Below are 24086 nucleotides of genomic sequence, written 5' to 3' on the forward strand. Positions count from 1 at the left end.
GATATGTGAGGTCACAGTGATGCTCCAAGTTCTCCTCACCTCCCCAGTCATGTCCCTGTATTATTACTTTAGATATAAGTGATGTCACTGTAACACGCCCAGATATCCTCACCTCCACAGTCATGTCCCTGAATTATTACTATAGATAAAAGTGACATCAATGTGATGCTCCCAGATCCCCTCACCTTCCCAATCATGTCCCTGTATTATTACTATAGCTATAGGTTACATCACAGTGACGCTTCCATATCCCCTCACCTCCCCAGTCATGTCCCTGTATTATTACTATAGATATAGGTTAGGTTACTGTGACGCGCCCAGATTCCATCACCTCCCCAGTCACGTCCCTGTAGTATTACTATAGATATAAGTTACATCACAGTGACACTTCCATATCCCCTCACCTCCCCAGTTATGTCCCTGTATTATTACTATAGATATTAGTGATGTCACTGTGACGCTCCCAGATCCCCTCACCTCCCCAGTCATGTCGCTGTATTATTACTAGAGATATATGTGATGTCAATGTGACAATCCCAGATCCCTGAACCTCCCCAGTCATGTCCCTGTATTATTACTATAGATAAGTGATGTCACTGTGATGCTCCCAGATTCCCTCACCTCCCCAGTAATATACCTGTATTATTACTATAGATATAAGCGATGTCACAGTGAGGCTGCCAGATTCCCTCACCTCCCCAGTCATGTCCCTGTATTACTATAGATATAAGTGATGTTACTGTGCCAGTCCCAGATCCCCTCACCACCCCCAGTCATGTCCCTGTATTAGTACGATAGATATGTGATGTCACTGTGACGCTTCCAGATCCCCTCACCTCCCCAGTCAAGTCCCTGTATTATTAATATAAAAGTGATGTCACTGTAGTGCTCCCAGAACCCCTCACCTCCCCAGTCATGTTCCTTTATTAGCACGATAGATATGTGAGGTCACAGTGATGCTCCAAGTTCTCCTCACCTCCACAGTCATGTCCCTGAATTATTACTATAGATAAAAGTGACATCAATGTGATGCTCCCAGATCCCCTCACCTTCCCAATCATGTCCCTGTATTATTACTATAGCTATAGGTTACATCACAGTGACGCTTCCATATCCCCTCACCTCCCCAGTCATGTCCCTGTATTATTACTATAGATATAGGTTAGGTTACTGTGACGCGCCCAGATTCCATCACCTCCCCAGTCACGTCCCTGTAGTATTACTATAGATATAAGTTACATCACAGTGACGCTTCCATATCCCCTCACCTCCCCAGTTATGTCCCTGTATTATTACTATAGATATTAGTGATGTCACTGTGACGCTCCCAGAAGCCCTCACCTCCCCAGTCATGTCGCTGTATTATTACTAGAGATATATGTGATGTCAATGTGACAGTCCCAGATCCCCGAACCTCCCCAGTCATGTCCCTGTATTACTATAGATATAAGTGATGTTACTGTGCCAGTCCCATATCCCCTCACCACCCCCAGTCATGTCCCTGTATTAGTACGATAGATATGTGATGTCACTGTGACGCTCCCAGATCACCTCACCTCCCCAGTCATGTCCCTGTATTATTACTATAGATATAAGTGATGTCTCTGTGATGCTCCCAGATCCCCTCACCTCCCCAGTCATGTCCCTGTATTATTACTATATATAAGTGACGTCACTGTGCCTCTCCTAGATTCCCTCACCTCCCCAGTCATGTCCCTGTATTGCTATAGATATTAGTGATGTCACTGTGACACTCCCAGATCCCCTCACCTCTCAAGTCACATACGTATTATTAATATAGATATAAGGTCACAGTGGCGCTCCCAGATTCACTCACCTCCACAGTCATGTACCTTTATTATTACTATAGATATAAGTGATGTCACTGTGACATTCCCAGATCCCCTCACCTCCCCAGTCATATACCTGTATTATTACTATAGATAACAGTGACATCACTGTGACGCTCCCAGATCCCCTCACCTTCCCAGTCATGTCTCTGTTTTATTACTATAGATTTAAGTGATGTCACTGTGACACTCCCAGTACCCCTCACGTCCACAGCCATGTCCCTGTATTATTACTAGAGATATATGATGCCACTGTGACACTTACAGATCCCCTCAACTCCCCAGGCATGTCCCTGTATTATTACAGGAGATATATGTGATCTCACTGTGGCACTTCCAGATCCCCTAACATCCCCAGTCATGTCCCTGTATTATTACTATAGATATAAGTGATGTCACTGTGACGCTCGCAGATCTCCTCATCTCCCCAGTCATGTCCCTGTTTTATTACTATAGATTTAAGTGATGTCACTGTGACACTCCCAGTACCCCTCACGTCTACAGTCATGTCCCTGTTTTATTACTATAGATAAAAGTGATGTCACAGTGATGCTCCCAGATCCCCTCACCTCCCCAGTCATGTCCCTGTATTATTACTATAGATATAAGGTCACAATGATGCTCCCAGATCCTCTCACCTCCCCAGTCATGTCCCTGTATTATTACTGTAGATATAAGTGATGTCACTGTAGTGCTCCCAGAATCCCTCACCTCCCCAGTCATGTCCCTGAGTTATTACTATAGATATAAGGTCACAGTGATGTTCCCATATCCTATCACCTCCCCATACATGTCCCTGTATTATTACTATAGATATAAGTGCTGTCACTGTGACACTCCCACATCCTCTCACCTCTCCAATCATGTCCCTGTATTATTACTATAGATATATGGTCACAGTGATGTTACCATATCCTATCACCTCCCCATTAATGTCCCTGTATTATTACTATAGATATAAGTGCTGTCACTGTGACACTCTCACATCCTCTCACCTCCCCAGTCATGTCCCTGTATTATTACTATAGATTTAAGGTCACTGTGACGCTCCCAGATCCACTCACCTCCCCAGTCAGCAGGTAGATGATCTCCAGGGTGATTTTTATTATCCTCTCAGTCCTGTGACTACTGTCCTTGTCCATCCTCGGTCAATCAGAGATAATACAGAACGTGTGATGTGTAATAAAGACTCCTTTCCCCACAGCTGGAGTTCCTGGTATTAATATAACACATAAAACATATTGCACATGTAACATAGCAAATGTGGAATAGAGTGGTCATTTAATCTCCTATTTCCCCACAACCATAGAGTCCTGGTCAGTGTCTCCGAGGTTCCTGTGACCCAGCCCCATAAGGCTGTACTGCATAGTGGGCCTGATCTAGAGTGTAGCGCTATTGTGGGTGGAGTCACAATGAGCTGATGTTCAGTACACTGTGAAGGAACAGGGTCTCCTGGAAAGGCGACCGGAGACAGGCAAAGGGAAAGGCGGCAAGAGACAGACAGGGGGAAGGCGGCAGGAGACAGGCAGGGGGAAGGAGGCTGGAGACAGACAGGGGAAAGGCGGCTGGAGACAGACAGGGGAAAGGCGGCAGGAGACAGGCAGGGGGAAGGAGGCTGGAGACAGGCAGGGGAAAGGCAGCAGGAGACAGGCAGGGGGAAGGAGGCTGGAGACAGACAGGGGAAAGGCGGCTGGAGACAGACAGGGGAAAGGCGGCAGGAGACAGACAGGGGAAAGGCAGCCGAAGACAGACAGGGGAAAGGCAGCCGGAAACAGACAGGGGGAAGGCAGCCGGACACAGACAGGGGAGCAGCCGCATGGAGTAACATGAGTTGGGGCTTGGACGGGGTCAGTAGCAGCAGCCACGAGCGGGGTACAGTGTCAGCTGCCTGCAGACTATAACTCGGCCCTCCCATACCAGAGGCTCCTGCCATGCTAGACCCGCAGCCCCCTGCCCCCTACCCACACCCTCTGCAGCCTAGGAAGGATGAGCTGCTGGGAGCCCCCTGAGGCGGGTGAGTAAGGAAGCCCCCTGGAGGAGTAACTGACGCTCTCTATGTGCCTGCTTATAGATGCTGCCCTCCCCTACTTGCTGCATGGGTGCAGATGTTGGCAGCGCACACAGCATGTTGGCGCTGGGCAGGTCTGTGACACCTTAGGATTAGCAGCCACCTGGAGAGGGGTAGCCGGCCTCCTCATACAAAGAGACAAATGTGGGGAATACCAGGTAGGCGCTCTATCCAAATGATGCAACAAAAAATAATGAAAAACACTGTTTATTACACACAAGAGCGGGTCTGCAGTATTAACTTTGTGCCGCAAGGACTACCAACACTGGTGCAGTGACTACTAACTACCATCACATCTATACACATGTAACTCACTTTGTTGTTACAACGGAACTAAGCGGATGGACAATTACCATATAAAGGTCATTCTGGTTCAGGACACATTCCTGTATGGACCATATCAGCTGGAGGATTTCTTCTCACTCACACTGTGCGCTGCTCATTTACTATAAGAGACGGACAAAACCTCTGAGAGTCTCCTATGTAGAAGGATCAGCGTTTTCCTTTTACATTGATTTTATCAGTGATACCTTTGTGTATACTCATTGTGTATATTATATATACCAGAGATATCATACACCTCAGGGTAACACCCATTAGTATATGTTTTGCTCTATATTACTGTTTATATTGTTTTTATGTTTTTGTTGCATCATTTGGATAGAGCGCTACCTGGTATTCCCCACATTTGGACACAGCACGGGGCACAGTAACAGGCCGGCTGCCGGCACGTATACAAAATAATAGGTTGCCTATAGAATAATAGTAAACGCAAGGCACAGCTGCTGCAGAAACTCTTGTTACATACGTGACGTCAGTCTCTTCTGATACCGGCATTATATAATACAACCCGGTGTCTCTACAGCAGATGGCCGTCGTTATACGTGTGGCGCCTCCTAGCGGGCATTTCACATGTTACACCATTATAGTGACGTGACTGCTGGGGGGGACGGCAATGAGGGGCTCAGCCTGCAGCTGTCACACTGCCAGTGGTGTAGTAATGCTCTGCAGCTGTCACACTGCCAGTGGTGTAGTAATGCTCTGCAGCTGTCACACTGCCAGTGGTGTAGTAATGCTCTGCAGCTGTCACACTGCCAGTGGTGTAGTAATGCTCTGCAGCTGTCACACTGCCAGTGGTGTAGTAATGCTCTGCAGCTGACACACTGCCAGTGGTGTAGTAATGCTCTGCAGCTGTCACACTGCCAGTGGTGTAGTAATGCTCTGCAGCAGTCACACTGCCAGTGGTGTAGTAATGCTCTGCAGCTGTCACACTGCCAGTGGTGTAGTAATGCTCTGCAGCTGTCACACTGCCAGTGGTGTAGTAATGCTCTGCAGCTGTCACACTGCCAGTGGTGTAGTAATGCTCTGCAGCTGTCACACTGCCAGTGGTGTAGTAATGCTCTGCAGCTGTCACACTGCCAGTGGTGTAGTAATGCTCTGCAGCTGTCACACTGCCAGTGGTGTAGTAATGCTTTGCAGCTGTCACACTGCCAGTGGTGTAGTAATGCTCTGCAGCTGTCACACTGCCAGTGGTGTAGTAATGCTCTGCAGCTGACATAATAATAATAATAATAATAATAATAATAATAATAATAACAGGACACCACAGGCTGCTCCCCCTGTATAGTAATAATAACAGGCAACCACAGGCTGCTCCCCCTGTATAATAATAACAGGACACCACATGCTGCTCCCCCTGTATAGTAATAATAACAGGCAACCACAGGCTGCTCCCCCTGTATAATAATAACAGGACACCACATGCTGCTCCCCCTGTATAATAATAACAGGACACCACATGCTGCTCCCCCTGTATAGTAATAATAACAGGCAACCACAGGCTGCTCCCCCTGTATAATAATAACAGGACACCACATGCTGCTCCCCCTGTATAGTAAGACGCCATTACCTGATCTCCATGGACACTGGGAGGCTGCAGCAGTCGATGAAAACTCACTTCCTGCATGTGGACCGCACAGTCCGGAAGTAAGGTGGAACGCACAGGCAGGAAGTAGGGCATGATTGGCAAAGGCTGCTTACTGGTTACTGGGTCCTCCGCTACTACACCCCGCCCACAGCCCCGGTATATTCAAGCTATGTTAACACACATGTCCTCAGTGCAGGAGGCCGGCGGCCATTTTCTTGTAGACCAGTCCGGCAGCAGCAATAGGTTCCCTGGCCGTGTAGTGACGTCAGGAGCGGCGGCCATTTTCCCCTGGTCTGAGCTCCGCCTTCCTTCTATCATTCCCACAAGGCAGCAGGAGCAGAGAGCAGCCATTGCTGTGTCTGGCAGCAGGTAATGATATTATTATTATTATTCTATAGGCTGAGCAGCTCTGGTGTCAGGTTCTGTACTACAGGGGGAGCAGCCTCTGGTGCCTTGTTATAGTGCAGCTGGAGCAGCCTCTGGTGCTGCATTATCCCTGTACAGGTGGCTGACACTCTAGTGTCCTATTACTGTAATACAGGTGGCGCAGACCCCGCCGATACCGTAATACAGGGGGCGCAGACCCCGCCATTACCGTAATACAGGTGTCACAGACCCCGCTGTTACCGTAATACAGGTGGCGCAGACACCGCCGTTACCGTAATACAGGTGTCGCAGACCCCGCCGCTACCGTAATACAGGTGGCGCAGACCCCGCAGTTACCGTAATACAGGTGGCGCAGACCCCGCCGTTACCGTAATACAGGTGGCGCAGACCCCGCCGTTACCGTAATACAGGGGGCGCAGACCCCGCAGTTACCGTAATACAGGTGTCGCAGACCCCGCCGTTACCGTAATACAGGTGGCGCAGACCCCGCCGTTACCGTAATACAGGGGGCGCAGACCCCGCCGTTACCGTAATACAGGTGGCGCAGACCCCACCGTTACCGTAATACAGGTGGCGCAGACCCCGCCGTTACCGTAATACAGGTGGCGCAGACCCCGCCGTTACCGTAATACAGGGGGCGCAGACCCCGCCGTTACCGTAATACAGGTGGCGCAGACCCAGCCGTTACCGTAATACAGGTGGCGCAGACCCAGCCGTTACCGTAATACAGGAGGAGCAGACCCCGTCGTTACTGTAATACAGGTGGCGCAGACCCCGTCGTTACTGTAATACAGGTGGCGCAGACCCCGCCATTACCATAATACAGGTGTCGCAGACCCCGCCATTACCATAATACAGGTGTCGCAGCCCCTGCCGTTACCGTAATACAGGTGGCGCAGACCCCGCCGTTACAGTAATACAGGTGGCGCAGACCCCGCCATTACCATAATACAGGTGTCGCAGCCCCTGCCTTTACCGTAATACAGGTGGTGCAGACCCCGCCGTTACTGTAATACAGGTGGTGCAGACCCCGCCGATACCGTAATACAGGTGGCGCAGACCCCGCCATTACCGTAATACAGGTGGTGCAGACCCCGCCGTTACCGTAATAAAAGTGGCGCAGACCCTGCCGTTACCGTAATACAGGTGGTGCAGACCCTGCCGTTACCGTAATAAAGGTGGCGCAGACCCCGCCGTTACCGTAATACAGGTGGTGCAGACCCTGCCGTTACCGTAATACAGGTGGTGCAGACCCCGCCGTTACCGTAATACAGGTGGTGCAGACCCTGTCGTTACTGTAATACAGGTTGTGCAGACCCCGCCGTTACCGTAATACAGGTGGCGCAGATCCCGCCGTTACCATAATACAGGAGGCGCAGACCCCGCCGTTACCGTAATACAGGTGGCGCAGACCCCACCGTTACCATAATAGAGGTAGCGCAGACCCCACCATTACCGTAATACAGGTGGCGCAAGACCCCGCCGTTACCGTAATACAGGTGGCTCAGACCCCGCCGTTACCGTAATACAGGTGGCTCAGACCCCGCCATTACCGTTATACAGGTGGTGAAGACCCCGTCGTTACGTAATACAGGTGGCGCAAGACCCCGCTGTTACCGTAATACAGGTGGCTCAGACCCCGCCGTTACCGTAATACAGGTGGTGCAGTCCCCGCCGTTACTGTAATATAGGTGGTGCAGACCCCGCCGATACCGTAATACAGGTGGTGCAGACCCCGCCATTACCGTAATACAGGTGGTGCAGACCCGCCGTTACCGTAATAAAGGTGGCGCAGACCCTGCCGTTACCGTAATACAGGTGGTGCAGACCCCGCCGTTACCGTAATAAAGGTGGCGCAGACCCCGCCGTTATCGTAATACAGGTGGCTCAGACCCCGCCGTTACCGTTATACAGGTGGTGAAGACCCCGTCGTTACCGTAATACAGGTGGCGCAAGACCCCGCTGTTACCGTAATACAGGTGGCTCAGACCCCGCCGTTACCGTAATACAGGTGGTGCAGACCCCGCCGTTACTGTAATATAGGTGGTGCAGACCCCGCCGATACCGTAATACAGGTGGCTCAGACCCCGCCGTTACCGTAATACAGGTGGTGCAGTCCCCGCCGTTACTGTAATATAGGTGGTGCAGACCCCGCCGATACCGTAATACAGGTGGTGCAGACCCCGTCATTACCGTAATACAGGTGGTGCAGACCCGCCGTTACCGTAATAAAGGTGGCGCAGACCCCGCCGTTACCGTAATACAGGTGGTGCAGACCCTGCTGTTACCGTAATACAGGTGGTGCAGACCCCGCCGTTACCGTAATAAAGGTGGCGCAGACCCCGCCGTTACCGTAATACAGGTGGCTCAGACCCCGCCGTTACCGTTATACAGGTGGTGAAGACCCCGTCGTTACCGTAATACAGGTGGCGCAGACCCCGCCGTTACCGTAATACAGGTGGCTCAGACCCCGCCGTTACCGTTATACAGGTGGTGAAGACCCCGTCGTTACCGTAATACAGGTGGCGCAAGACCCCGCTGTTACCGTAATACAGGTGGCTCAGACCCCGCCGTTACCGTAATACAGGTGGTGCAGACCCCGCCGTTACTGTAATATAGGTGGTGCAGACCCCGCCGATACCGTAATACAGGTGGTGCAGACCCCGCCATTACCGTAATACAGGTGGTGCAGACCCGCCGTTACCGTAATAAAGGTGGCGCAGACCCTGCCGTTACCGTAATACAGGTGGTGCAGACCCCGCCGTTACCGTAATAAAGGTGGCGCAGACCCCGCCGTTACCGTAATACAGGTGGTGCAGACCCTGCTGTTACCGTAATACAGGTGGTGCAGACCCCGCCGTTACCGTAATAAAGGTGGCGCAGACCCCGCCGTTACCGTAATACAGGTGGCTCAGACCCCGCCGTTACCGTTATACAGGTGGTGAAGACCCCGTCGTTACCGTAATACAGGTGGCGCAAGACCCCGCTGTTACCGTAATACAGGTGGCTCAGACCCCGCCGTTACCGTAATACAGGTGGTGCAGACCCCGCCGTTACTGTAATATAGGTGGTGCAGACCCCGCCGATACCGTAATACAGGTGGTGCAGACCCCGCCATTACCGTAATACAGGTGGTGCAGACCCGCCGTTACCGTAATAAAGGTGGCGCAGACCCTGCCGTTACCGTAATACAGGTGGCGCAGACCCCGCCGTTACCGTAATAAAGGTGGCGCAGACCCCGCCGTTACCGTAATACAGGTGGTGCAGACCCTGCTGTTACCGTAATACAGGTGGTGCAGACCCCGCCGTTACCGTAATACAGGTGGCGCAGACCCCGCCGTTACCGTAATACAGGTGGCGCAGACCCCGCCGTTACCATAATACAGGAGGCGCAGACCCCGTCGTTACCGTAATACAGGTGGTGCAGACCCCACCGTTACCATAATAGAGGTAGCGCAGACCCCACCATTACCGTAATACAGGTGGCGCAAGACCCCGCCGTTACCGTAATACAGGTGGCTCAGACCCCGCCGTTACCGTAATACAGGTGGCTCAGACCCCGCCGTTACCGTTATACAGGTGGTGAAGACCCCGTCGTTACAGTAATACAGGTGGCGCAAGACCCCGCTGTTACCGTAATACAGGTGGCTCAGACCCCGCCGTTACCGTAATACAGGTGGCGCAGACCCCGTCGTTACCGTAATACAGGTGGCGCAAGACCCAGCCGTTATCGTAATACAGGAGGCGCAGACCCCGCCGTTACTGTGATACAGGTGGCGCAGTCCCCACCCTTACCGTAATACAGGTGGCGCAAGACCCCGACGTTACTGTAATACAGGGCTCAGACCCCGCCGTTACCGTAATACAGGTGGCGCAGTCCCCACCCTTACCGTAGTACAGAGGGCGCACACCCCGCCGTTACCGTGATACAGGTGGCGCAGACCCCGCCGTTACTGTAATTCTATAAACGGGACATTACAGGTGTTGTGTCCTGTGGCATTGTACTATACAGGTGGAGCGGCATATGTTGTATTAATATTCAGGGGAGCTGTATTAAAATACAGGGGAGTGGCATGTGTTGTCCTACTGTACAGGGGGAGCGACCTGGGGCATCCTCCTATACAGGGGTAGTGGATTATGACATCCTACTATACAGGGGGAGCAGCCTGTGTTGCCCTTTTATACAGGGTAAGTGGCCTGTGGTGTCTTGTTACTTTTATTATATAGGGTGAGCGACATGTATTGTCTTTCTATACAGAAGGAGTGGCCTGTGTTGTCATATTACAGGGGTAGCATCCTGTACTGTCATAGTATACAGGGGGAGCGGCCTGTGTTGTCACAATATACAAGTGGAGGGACCTGTGGTGTCTTGTTACTAGTATTATATAGGGTGATCGGAATGTATTTTCTTTCTATACAGAAGGCATGGCCTGTGTTGTCATAATATACAGGGGCAGCGGCCTGTGTTGTTATAATATACAGGGGTAGCTTCCTGTGCTGTCATAGTATACAGGGGGTGCGGCATGTGTTGTCATAATATACAGGGGTAGCTTTCTGTGCTGTCATAGTATACAGGGGGAGCGGCCTGTGTTGTATTTATTATTTATTAGCAGTTTCTTATATAGCGCAGCATATTCCGTTGCGCTTTACAATTAGAACAACAGTAATAGAACAAAACAGGGTAAAAACAGACAGACATAGAGGTAGGAAGGCCCTGCTCGCAAGCTTACAATCTATGGGGGAATAGGCATTGATACAGAAGGATTGATGCTACCTGTTGCATAATGGTCCACCAGATTGCTAGGTTCTTAATGGGTTGTATGATATGATCACCCAGCGATGAGATGAGGTATAGATTGAGAACAGCAGAGGACCCAAGACTGAGCCTTGCGGTACTCCAACTGGTAGAGGTATAGAAGAAGAGGTAGAATCAGAGAAGTGAACACTGAAAGAGCGATTAGATAGGTAGGATGAGAACCAGGAGAGGACCGTGTCCTGAAGACCTAGAGATTGTAGTATTTGTATGAGAAGAGAGTGGTCAATGATGTCATAAGCAGCAGAGAGATCTAGAAGAATGAGTAGTGTGTAATGGGCTTTAGATCTAGCAGTGTCTAGATCATTCACTACTTTGGTCAGTGCAGTGTCTGTGGAGTGTTGGGCATGAAAGCCTGACTGAAGTGGGTCCAATAAGTTGTGGGAGTTAAGAAAGTGTGTAAGGCAAGTGTAGGCAAGTCTCTCAAGTAGCTTGGAGGGACCTGGTAGCTGAGAAATGGACGGTAGTTAGAGATTGTGTTTGGGTCAGAGTTGTGTTTGTTTAGACTGGGAGTAATCACTGCATGCTTAAACAGAGAAGGAAAGATACCAGTAGAGAGAGAGATTACAGATTTTAGTTAAGGTTGGGATAAGCACAGGAGACAAAGTTTTACTGACCTGTGAGGGTATAGGATCAAGAGGAGAGGTAGTGGAGTAGGAGGATGGAAAGACTGATGATACTTCATCTTCACTTGTGGGATCAAATGAAGAGAAAGTGCCAGAGGGTTCAGGTAGGGAATTGAGCAGGTCACTGGCTGAGGAAGAGCGTACCATTCCATCTCGGATTTTATCACTCTTATCCTTGAAGTAGGAGGCAAGTTCTTGTGCACTGATACACAAAACACTATTATTTGCAGCGCCTGCATCAATTTAATAAAATCAGAAAAAATATTTTTAAAAAATTCCAATGGTGGGGACAATGCTTGGTATACGTTCACCAATATATAGGAGTTGTGTATTGCTCCTATTAGGAATAACTAGATGAAAGAAATATAATAGGGGCGCTCATATATCAAAACACTGTACCCAACAAGATAACAGCCATGGAGTCCAATAGTTATTAAAATTACTTTATTATAAATAAATACTTTTGTATCTGTATATATTGCTATTAAATATTAACTATTCTTGTACAATTGTGTAGCAATTTCATAACACTTGTATAATTAATTAACAGTAGTTACACATTCATATAAAAAGCAGCTAGAAACCAAATACATATATTAATGTAATTGTTCTGTGGTAATATGACCAATATATCCAACCGGGCGTCCCCGGAAAGAAAATATTCGTTGTGGCTTAAAAACAACTGCTGGAAGATAAAAAAACGTTTATATGCCAAGCCCAGGTGGGTGCCGGCGCGGAACTGATGAGAAGAGAACCGTCAAGTCCATTGGTGGAAAATCCGTTATGCGCTTGATGTATATTCTCCTCCAGGATTACATCACCTCTTCCACTATAGCTGGATTGTATGGGTAACGGTCCCAAGATGTTATCACTGTTGATAGAAGCGGCGTGTGGACCGTGTCCACAGCGGGGATGGTATTGCCACTAAATAGTGAAGATCCCGTGGTGGATATATAAACCATAGTCAATTTTTCAGACTGGGGGCAGTTTGGATTCCCGTCTCTTATACGGGACTTGAGGTGACTCGTACCTTGTTTGTGCTGCCACTACAGCTTTACCATTGGGCTGATTGGCCCTGGGATATGGGCGCTGTTGGTATTGTCGGCATGTGAACCGCTGTTGCGGCGAGATCGATAAGGCCGCTGTATAAGTCCCGTGGTGGATTGTCAGAATTCGTTTGGATCTCCCAGTGTGAAAACATATTAGCAGGGACTGAGGTTCACAGAATAATAACTAGTTTATTAAAGCAACGTACAACTGTAAACAATAAATATAAAGCAGGAATAACTGGAGAACACAAAGGGAAAACTGAGGAGACATGGGATGCCAGGAAACTGTGAGTACATGAGAATGATGTAGACTGTGGTAGAGTATGCACGTACCAGGGTTGCAGGATTGCACTGTAACTGGAACACAGGGTGGCACTGATGATTTGTAAACTTGTGTACGGTGACCAAAGGTGCTGATGAGTTAAGGAACTTGTGAATGATGATTGAAGACACTGGTGATTTGCAGACTTGTAAATGGTGACTGAAGATCATACATGCCTACCTGGCCCTCTCCATGAGGGAGAAAATGCTCTGTTTCTGGACTTTCCTGGTAATGTATGATTGCAATCACCTGTGGTGAGCCAGGTAATTGATAAGAAAGGTGTTTCACCACAGGTGGTTGCAATCATACATTACCAGGAAAGTCCAGGAACAGAGCATTTTCTCCCTCATGGAGAGGGTCAGGTAGGCAAGTATGCTGAAGATGCTGATGAGTTAAGGAACTTGTGAATGATGATTGAAAACAAAGATGATTTGCAAAGTTGTAAGCGATGACTGAAGACGCTGATGATTCCAGGAACTTGAGAATAATGGTTAAAGACACTGGTGGTTTGCAGAGTAGTACACGGTGACTGGAGACACTGATGATTCTAGGAACTTGAAAATGATACTTAAAGACTGATGCAGACACTGACTCCCAGCACGCTGATGACCGAGACACATTAAAGTCCAGAAGCTGCTTGAGAACGCTGGAAGCTGTGCAGCAGTTAATGCTGGAAGCACCGGAGACACTGGGGTAGACTGCGGAGAAACTCGCTGGGAACGAGAGCACTGGCAGTTCTTAGGTCGATTTAGCAGCAGAGATCAGCATGACCAGGACCAGGAGCTATAACAATCTTGACTCGATGAATTGGCAACAGGGAGCCTGTGTGGCTGGCCTAAGTAGTGAGTACAGGTGCTGCTCACAGCTGTGGTAGCAGCTACTAATCAAGCTGCAGATACAGAGCAGCACTCTGAACACCGGAGCAGAGAGCGCCACCCCAGGCATGGAGGAGAAACTACATGGGATTGATCGGTAACATTCAAACAGGGCCGGTATATGGAGTAACCACCTGGACTGGTTTGTGCTGTTGTAGGCACTGATAGTAGCTAGTGGGGGAGGTGAGGGAGGGTAAAGAAGTGATTTAAATGTATTAAAAAGTTGCTTGGGGTTGGTGGCATGAGAAGAGATGAGAGATTAGAAATATGTTTGGCAGTGTCCAGGGCCTGATGATAGGAGTGGTAGGTGGTCTTATATCTGAGGATTCTGAGATTTACGCCACTGACGTTCTACTTTACGTGACAGTTTTTGTAGGTGTCTTGATGATTTAGAGTGCCATGGTTGACATCTAAGCCTACGTGGAGTGTGATGGGTAGCTGGAGCCACTTCATCAAGGGCACTCTCTAGGGTCTTGTGCAGGTGGGATACAGCAGTGTCAGATGTGGTAAATGTAGGGATTGGTGAGAGCAGTTGTTGCAGAGAAGTGGAAAGTTGTTGAAAATGTATATTGTTAGTATTTCTGCAGGTCTTAGGAGGCTTGCTAGGTTTTAGTGTCATAGAATTTAGAGTAATAGAAGAGATTGTGAAGGTGATCAGGTTGTGATCAGAGAGAGGGAAAGGAGTGTTAATGAATTCAGAAACTGAGCAGTGCCTGGTGAACACAAGATCAAGGCAGTGGCCCTCCTGATGAGTAGAGGAGTCAGACCATTGGGTGAGGCCAAGAGAGGAGGTTAGAGAGAAGAGTTTGGAGGCATGAACAGATTGTGGACTGTCAAGAGCTAAATTGAAAGCGCCCTTAATGATGGTGGAGATGTCAGAGGATAAGATGTGCAGAAGCCAGGCAGAAAAATCTTCTAGAAATTGTTGTTCGAGTTGCCCAGGAGGGCGATAGATAGCTGCAAAATGCAGAGAGAATAGGTAAAAATCCTGATAGAGTGAACTTCAAATGATGTGAATGCGAGTGATGGAACCTGCGGTAGAACAGTGTATGTGAAAAATTGGAACAGTAAGATTCCAACCCCACCACCTTTATAATTACCAGGCCTGGGGGTGTGTGTGAAGTGGAAACCACCGTGTGACAGTGCTGCAGGGGAGGCCGAGTCTGATTGTGTGAGCCATGTTTCTGTTATAGCCAGCAGATTAAAGTTGTGAGAGATAAAGAGGTCATGGATGGATGGTAATTTGTTACAAGCAGAGCATGCATTCCATAAGCCACATTTTAGTGACTTGGAGGGGGATGGGAGACACGTGATATTTATGAGGTTAGATGGATTTCTATGTTGTTATGAGATAGCTGAGTGTGAGAGGGACAGGTGGTTGGGGCCTGGATTTGGTGATATGGCACCAGCTAATAAAAGCAGAAGAGTGAGATAAATATTGTTGGATGTTTGCGAGTGTTTATTCTGGTGGCCAATTGTGGTTGTCAAAGTACTTGCAGAGAAGTAAGTATAAAGCTCATGAGTGGTTAGAAGAGGGGAGTGGAGAATAGAAGCTGTAATGTGCACAGAGGGGTGAGTTTTAGGGTGAGTGTAGAATGTGTTCAATTTGGTGAGAATTCCATGAATTGAAATAAGAAACAGTAGTTTGATGAACATGCTGTGGTCGTTTGTGAGATAATTTTGGGTTAAGTTGTGTAGGAATAAGTTGTTTAAGTAAATTACCTTTCCTTGATGGTGCTCAATGTTTGTTCAACTGTTTATTTAACTGTTCGGATAACACACTTCTTAATTCCACACTTGTTAAATTCCATGCAAGCTACCCCCAGCAAGCTGACCCCTTGACATTACACAGTGACACCGGGGGATGTGTCTGGGTGATGACTGGAGAGGTGACTGCTGGGAATGGGACATTATACAGTAACACCAGGGGATGTGTCTGGGTGATGACTGGAGAGGTGACTGCTGGGAATGGGACATTATACAGTAACACCAGGGGATGTGTCTGGGTGATGACTGGAGAGGTGACTGCCAGGAATGGGGCATTATACAGTAACACCAGGGGATGTGTATGGGTGATGACTGGAGAGGTGACTTCTGGGGATGGGAACATTATACAGTAACACCAGGGGATGTGTCTGGGTGAGGACTGGAGAAGTGACTGCTGGGAATGGGACATTATACAGTAACACCAGGGGGGGTGTCTGGGTGATGAATTGAGAGGTGACTGCTGGGAATGGTGCATTATACAATAACACCAGGAGACATGTCTGGGTGATGACTGGAGAGGTGACTGCCGGGAATGGGGCATTATACAATAACACCAGGGGACGTATCTGGGTGATGACTGGAGAGGTGACTGCTGGGAATGGGACATTATACAGTAACACCAGGGGATGTTTCTGGGTGATGACTGGAGAGGTGACTGCTGGGAATGGGACATTATACAGTAACACCGGGGGACGTGTCTGGGTGATGACTGGAGAGGTGACTGCTGGGAATGGGACATTATACAGTAACATCAGGGGATGTGTCTGGGTATGACTGGAGAGGTGACTGCTGGGAATGGGGCATTATACAGTAACACTAGGGGACGTGTCTAGGTGATGACTGGAGGGGTGACTGCTGGGAATGGGGCATTATACAGTAACACTAGGGGACGTGTCTAGGTGATGACTGGAGGGGTGACTGCTGGGAATGGGGCATTATACAATAACACCAGGAGACATGTCTGGGTGATGACTGGAGAGGTGACTGCCGGGAATGGGGCATTATACAATAACACCAGGGGACGTATCTGGGTGATGACTGGAGAGGTGACTGCTGGGAATGGGGCATTATACAGTAACACCGGGGGACGTGTCTGGGTGATGACTGGAGAGGTGACTGCTGGGAATGGGACATTATACAGTAACATCAGGGGATGTGTCTGGGTATGACTGGAGAGGTGACTGCTGGGAATGGGGCATTATACAGTAACACTAGGGGACGTGTCTAGGTGATGACTGGAGGGGTGACTGCTGGGAATGGGGCATTATACAGTAACACCAGGGGGACGTGTCTGGGTGATGACTGTATCACTGTGTGTGTCAGGTTCCTATAAGGTGTCAGGATGTCACTGTCTATGTCTCCATGCAGGAGGGGGAGTATATAGAGGAACACAGGTTTCTATACAAGGACATGATGATGGAGAATCACTGGCCCCTCACATCACTGGGTAAGAGGAGACTATCATGTATTGTACAGGGGAGAGCAGGTATGGGGGCCCTTATATACACATCACCTGATAATCACATTTCTCTGACGTCCTTGTGGATGCTGGGACTCCGTCAGGACCATGGGGAATAGCGGCTCCGCAGGAGACTGAGCACAAAAGTAAAAGCTTTAGGACTACCCGGTGTGCACTGGCTCCTCCCCCTATGACCCTCCACCAAGCCTCAGTTAGATTTTTGTGCCCGAACGAGAAGGGTGCATACTAGGTGGCTCTCCTGAGCTGCTTAGAGTAAAAGTTTAAATTAGGTTTTTTATTTTCAGTGAGTCCTGCTGGCAACAGGCTCACTGCATCGAGGGACTAAGGGGAGAAGAAGTGAACTCACCTGCGTGCAGAGTGGATTGGGCTTCTTAGGCTACTGGACATTAGCTCCAGAGGGACCGATCACAGGCCCAGCCATGGATGGGTCCCAGAGCCGCGCCGCCGGCCCCCTTACAGAGCCAGAAGACAAGAAGAGTCCGGAAAATCGGCGGCAGAAGACGTCCTGTCTTCAATAAGGTAGCGCAAAGCACCGCAGCTGTGCGCCATTGCTCTCAGCACACTTCACACTCCGGTCACTGAGGGTGCAGGGCGCTGGGGGGGGGGGGCGCCCTGAGACGCAATAAAAACACTTTACATGGCAAAAAATACATCACATATAGCTCCTGGGCTATATGGATGCATTTAACCCCTGCCAGTTTTCCATAAAAAAGCGGGAGAAAGTCCGCCGAGAAGGGGGCGGAGCCTAACTCCTCAGCACACAAGCGCCATTTTCCCTCACAGCTCCGCTGGAAGGACGTCTCCCTGACTCTCCCCTGCAGTCCTACACTACAGAAACAGGGTAAAACAAGAGAGGGGGGGCACTAATTTGGCAGATAAATCTATACAGCAGCTATATAAGGGAAATACACTTATATAAGGTTATCCCTGTATATATATAGCGCTCTGGTGTGTGCTGGCAAACTCTCCCTCTGTCTCCCCAAAGGGCTAGTGGGGTCCTGTCCTCTATCAGAGCATTCCCTGTGTGTGTGCTGTGTGTCGGTACGTTTGTGTCGACATGTATGAGGAGGAAAATGGTGTGGAGGCGGAGCAATTGCCTGTAATAGTGATGTCACCCCCTAGGGAGTCGACACCTGACTGGATGGTCTTATGGAAGGAATTACGTGATAGCGTCAGCACTTTACAAAAAACTGTTGACGACATGAGACAGCCGGCAAATCAGCTAGTGCCTGTCCAGACGTCTCAAACACCGTCAGGGGCTCTAAAGCGCCCGTTACCTCAGATGGTCGACACAGACACGGACACTGACTCCAGTGTCGACGGTGAGGAAACAAACGTGATTTCCAGTAGGGCCACACGTTACATGATCACGGCAATGAAGGAGGTTTTGAACATTTCTGATACTACAAGTACCACAAAAAAGGGTATTATGTGGGGTGTGAAAAAACTACCCGTAGTTTTTCCTCAATCAGATGAATTAAATGAGGTGTGTGATGAAGCGTGGGTTTCCCCCGATAAAAAACTGATAATTCCTAAAAAATTATTGGCATTATACCCTTTCCTGCCAGAGGTTAGGGCGCGTTGGGAAACACCCCCATGGGTAGATAAAGCGCTCACACGCTTATCAAAACAAGTGGCATTACCGTCTCCTGATACGGCCACCCTCAAGGAACCAGCTTATAGGAAGCTGGAAAATATCCTAAAAAGTATATACACACATACTGGTGTTATACTGCGACCAGCAATCGCCTCAGCCTGGATGTGCAGTGCTGGGGTGGTTTGGTCGGATTCCCTGACTGAAAATATTGATACCCTGGATAGGGACAGTATATTATTGACTATAGAGCATTTAAAGGATGCATTTCTATATATGCGAGATGCACAGAGGGATATTTGCACCCTGGCATCAAGAGTAAGTGCGCTGTCCATTTCTGCCAGAAGAGGGTTATGGACGCGACAGTGGTCAGGTGATGCGGATTCCAAACGGCATATGGAAGTATTGCCGTATAAAGGGGAGGAGTTATTTGGGGTTGGTCTATCGGACCTGGTGGCCACGGCAACGGCCGGGAAATCCACCTTTTTACCCCAGGTCACCTCTCAGCAGAAAAAGACACCGTCTTTTCAGGCTCAGTCCTTTCATCCCCCTAAGGGCAAGTGGGCAAAAGGCCACTCATTTCTGCCCCGGGGCAGAGGAAGGGGAAAAAGACTGCATCAGGCAGCCTCTTCCCTGGAACAGAAGCCCTCCCCCGCTTCTGCCAAGTCCTCAGCATGACGCTGGGGCCTTACAAGCGGACTCAGGCACGGTGGGGGGCCGTCTCAAGAATTTCAGCGCGCAGTGGGCTCACTCGCAAGTGGACCCCTGGATCCTGCAGGGGTACAAATTGGAATTCGAGACGTCTTCCCCTCGCCGGTTCCTGAAGTCTACCAACGTCTCCCTCTGACAGGGAGGCAGTATTGGAAGCCATTCACAAGCTGTATTCCCAGCAGGTGATAATCAAGGTACCCCTCCTGCAACAGGGAAAGGGGTACTATTCCACGCTGTTTGTGGTACCGAAGCCAGGCGGCTCGGTGAGACCTATTTTAAATCTGAAATCCTTGAACACTTACATTCAAAGGTTCAAATTCAAGATGGAGTCACTCAGAGCAGTGATAGCGAACCTGGAAGAAGGGGACTATATGGTGTCTCTGGACATCAAGGATGCTTACCTCCATGTCCCAATTTGCCCTTCTCACCAAGGGTACCTCAGGTTTGTGGTACAGAACTGTCATTATCAGTTTCAGACGCTGCCGTTTGGATTGTCCACGGCACCCCGGGTCTTTACCAAGGTAATGGCCGAAATGATGATTCTTCTTCGAAGAAAAGGCGTCTTAATTATCCCTTACTTGGACGATCTCCTGATAAGGGCAAAGTCCAGGGAACAGTTAGAGGTCGGAGTAGCACTATCTCAAGTAGTGCTAAGACAGCACGGGTGGATTCTAAATATCCCAAAATCGCAGCTGATTCCAACGACACGTCTGCTGTTCTTAGGGATGATACTGGACACAGTCCAGAAAAAGGTGTTTCTCCCGGAGGAGAAAGCCAGGGAGTTATCCGAGCTAGTCAGGAACCTCCTAAAACCAGGCCAAGTGTCAGTGCATCAATGCACAAGGGTCCTGGGAAAAATGGTGGCTTCTTACGAAGCGATTCCATTCGGCAGATTCCACGCAAGAACCTTTCAGTGGGATCTGCTGGACAAATGGTCCGGATCGCATCTTCAGATGCATCAGCGGATAACCCTATCTCCGAGGACAAGGGTGTCTCTCCTGTGGTGGTTGCAGAGTGCTCATCTTCTAGAGGGCCGCAGATTCGGCATTCAGGACTGGGTCCTGGTGACCACGGATGCCAGCCTGAGAGGCTGGGGAGCAGTCACACAGGGAAGAAACTTCCAGGGCTTGTGGTCAAGCATGGAAAAGTCATTTCACATAAATATCCTGGAACTAAGGGCCATTTACAATGCCCTAAGTCAAGCAAGGCCTCTGCTTCAGGGTCAGCCGATGTTGATGCAGTCGGACAACATCGCGGCAGTCGCCCACGTGAACAGACAGGGCGGCACAAGAAGCAGGAGAGCGATGGCAGAAGCTGCAAGGATTCTTCGCTGGGCGGAAAATCATGTGATAGCACTGTCAGCAGTGTTCATTCCCGGAGTGGACAACTGGGAAGCAGATTTTCTCCGCAGACACGATCTCCACCCGGGAGAGTGGGGACTTCATCCAGAAGTCTTCCAAGTAATTGTAAACCGTTGGGAAAAACCAAAGGTGGACATGATGGCGTCCCGCCTCAACAAAAAACTAGACAGGTATTGCGCCAGGTCAAGGGACCCTCAGGCAATAGCGGTGGACGCTCTGGTAACACCTTAGGTGTACCAGTCAGTGTATGTGTTCCCTCCTCTGCCTCTCATACCAAAGGTACTGAGGATTATAAGACGGAGAGGAGTAAGAACTATACGCGTGGCTCCGGATTGGCCAAGAAGGTTTTGGTACCCGGAACTTCAAGAGATGCTCACGGAGGATCCATGGCCTCTACCTCTAAGAAGGGACCTGCTTCAGCAAGGACCCTGTCTGTTCCAAGACTTACCGCGGCTGCGTTTGACGGCATGGCGGTTGAACGCCGGATCCTGAAGGAAAAAGGCATTCCAGATGAAGTCATCCCTACCCTGATCAAAGCCAGGAAGGATGTAACTGCACAACATTATCACCGTATTTGGAGGAAATATGTTGCGTGGTGCGAGGCCAGGAAGGCCCCGACAGAGGAATTTCAACTAGGTCGTTTCCTGCATTTCCTGCAAACAGGACTGTCCATGGGCCTAAAATTAGGATCCATTAAGGTTCAAATTTCGGCCTTGTCGATTTTCTTCCAGAAAGAATTGGCTTCAGTTCCTGAAGTCCAGACTTTTGTAAAGGGGGTAGTGCATATACAGCCTCCCTTTGTGCCTCCAGTGGCACCCTGGGATCTCAAAGTGGTTTTGGGATGCCTAAAATCACATTGGTTCGAACCACTTGCCACAGTGGATTTAAAATATCTCACATGGAAAGTGGTAATGCTGTTGGCCCTGGCTTCAGCCAGGTGCGTATCAGAATTGGCGGCTTTATCCTATAAAAGCCCTTACCTGATTTTTCATTTTGATAGGGCGAAATTGAGGACTCGCCCTCAATTTCTCCCTAAGGTGGTTTCAGCGTTTCACCTGAACCAACCTATTGTGGAGCCTGCGGCTACTGGGGACTTGGAGGATTCCAAGTTACTGGATGTAGTCAGGGCCCTGAAAATATATGTTTCCAGGACGGCTGGAGTCAGGAAATCTGACTTGCTGTTTATATTATATGCACCCAACAAGCTGGGTGCTCCTGCTTCTAAGCAGACTATTGCTCGTTGGATTTGTAGTACAATTCAGCTTGCACATTCTGTGGCAGGCCTGCCACAGCCAAAATCTGTCAATGCCCATTCCACAAGGAAGGTGGGCTCATCTTGGACGGCTGCCTGAGGGGTCTCGGCTTTACAACTTTGCCGAGCAGCTACGTGGTCAGGGGAAAACACGTTTGTAAAATTCTACAAATTTGATACCCTGGCTAAGGAGGACCTGGAGTTCTCTCATTCGGTGCTGCAGAGTCATCCGCACTCTCCCGCCCGTTTGGGAGCTTTGGTATAATCCCCATGGTCCTGACGGAGTCCCAGCATCCACAAGGACGTCAGAGAAAATAAGAATTTCCTTACCGATAATTCTATTTCTCGTAGTCCGTAGTGGATGCTGGGCGCCCATCCCAAGTGCGGATTGTCTGCAATACTTGTACATAGTTATTGTTGCCAAAAAATTCGGGTTTTGTTGTAGTGAGCCATCTGTTCTGGAGGCTCCTCATGTTATCATACTGTTAACTGGGTTTAGATCACAAGTTATATGGTGTGATTGGTGTGGCTGGTATGAGTCTTACCCGGATTCAAAAATCCTTCCTTATTGTGTACGCTCGTCCGGGCACAGTATCCTAACTGAGGCTTGGAGGAGGGTCATAGGGGGAGGAGCCAGTGCACACCGGGTAGTCCTAAAGCTTTTACTTTTGTGCCCAGTCTCCTGCGGAGCCGCTATTCCCCATGGTCCTGACGGAGTCCCAGCATCCACTACGGACTACGAGAAATAGATTTATCGGTAAGTAAATTCTTATTATATACACTGTACTCAGTCACTGTGTGTCTCCTACAGATGGGCCCAGTAACAGAGATACCCCAGAGAGATGTCCCCGTCCTCTGTATTCCCAGGATTGTACAGAGGAGAATCACAGGATCCCACAGGAGGATCAGGTAGGTGGGATTTAGGGTCTCCCCAATATACTAAAGTGACTGTCACTATATGATCTGTAGAGGAGCTGTGTCTTATACACTCTTATACTGTTTCACCTCAGTTTAATCTGACTGTATGCAAATGTCATTATAGTGTTTTGTTTTTTTAGGTAGAATGTCTGTCTGATATTAAAATAGAAGGTACAGAGGTAGAAGAAGAGACATATGTTACTGATATAAAGGCTGAAGATATAGAGGGAGAAGAAGAGACGTATGTGACTGATATAAAGGCAGAAGATACAGAGGGAGAAGAAGAGACGTATGTGACTGATATAAAGGAAGAAGATATAGAGGGAGAAGAAGAGACGTATGTGAATGATATAAAGGCAGAAGATATAGAGGGAGAAGAAGAGACGGATGTGACTGATATAAAGGCAGAAGATACAGAGGGAGAAGAAGAGACGTATGTGACCGATATAAAGGCAGAAGATACAGAGGGAGAAGAAGAGAAGTATGTGACTGATATAAAGACAGAAGATATAGAGGGAGAAGAAGAGACGTATGTGACTGATATGAAGACAGAAGATATAGAGGGAGAAGAAGAGACGTATGTGACTGATGTAAAGGCAGAAGATATAGAGGGAGAAGAAGAGACGTATGTGAGGGTTGATCAGCAGTGTAAGGAGGAGGAGATCCCTACAGATATCAGCACAGGTTAGTAATAAACACTTATTACAGAAGTCACATATTCTCATTGCTCAATCACTACAGCAATCTCTTATCCTACACCCTCCTCTGTCATCAGCCCTGTTCTCAGTTGGGTGTTTCTAACACAAGGCTATCCATGACAAATATCACATGTAGAGCGTTTTCTCATACGTCGTAGAGGATGCTGGGGACGCTTTGAGAACCATGGGGTAAAGATGGGATCCGCAGGAGACATGGGCACTTTAAGACTTTAAAAGGGGTGTGAACTGGCTCCTCCCTCTATGCCCCTCCTCCAGACTCCAGTTAGATTCTGTGCCCAGCGATACTGGATACACTTAGGAGCTCTCCACAGTTTCTCAGAAAAAATACTTTATTTAGATTTATAATTTTCAGGGAGACCTGCTGGCT

The 24086-nt window shown here is 48.9% G+C and overlaps 2 protein-coding genes across 2 annotated transcripts in view; one reads left to right on the forward strand and one right to left on the reverse strand.

The window, feature by feature from the left end:
- LOC134984449 (zinc finger protein 583-like) overlaps window positions 1-3065 on the reverse strand; it is a 34774-nt gene extending 31709 nt beyond the window's left edge. Inside the window, exon 1 of the mRNA XM_063950026.1 lies at window positions 2915-3065. Within this exon, the coding sequence (XP_063806096.1) occupies window positions 2915-2992 (78 nt within the window). The 5' untranslated portion in view covers window positions 2993-3065. The remainder of the gene's footprint in view (window positions 1-2914) is intronic.
- LOC134984452 (zinc finger protein OZF-like) overlaps window positions 1-24086 on the forward strand; it is a 176399-nt gene that overhangs the window by 139098 nt on the left and 13215 nt on the right. The window lies entirely within an intron of this gene.

Source organism: Pseudophryne corroboree (assembly GCF_028390025.1).
Source record: "Pseudophryne corroboree isolate aPseCor3 chromosome 3 unlocalized genomic scaffold, aPseCor3.hap2 SUPER_3_unloc_56, whole genome shotgun sequence".
Lineage (NCBI taxonomy): Eukaryota > Metazoa > Chordata > Amphibia > Anura > Myobatrachidae > Pseudophryne > Pseudophryne corroboree.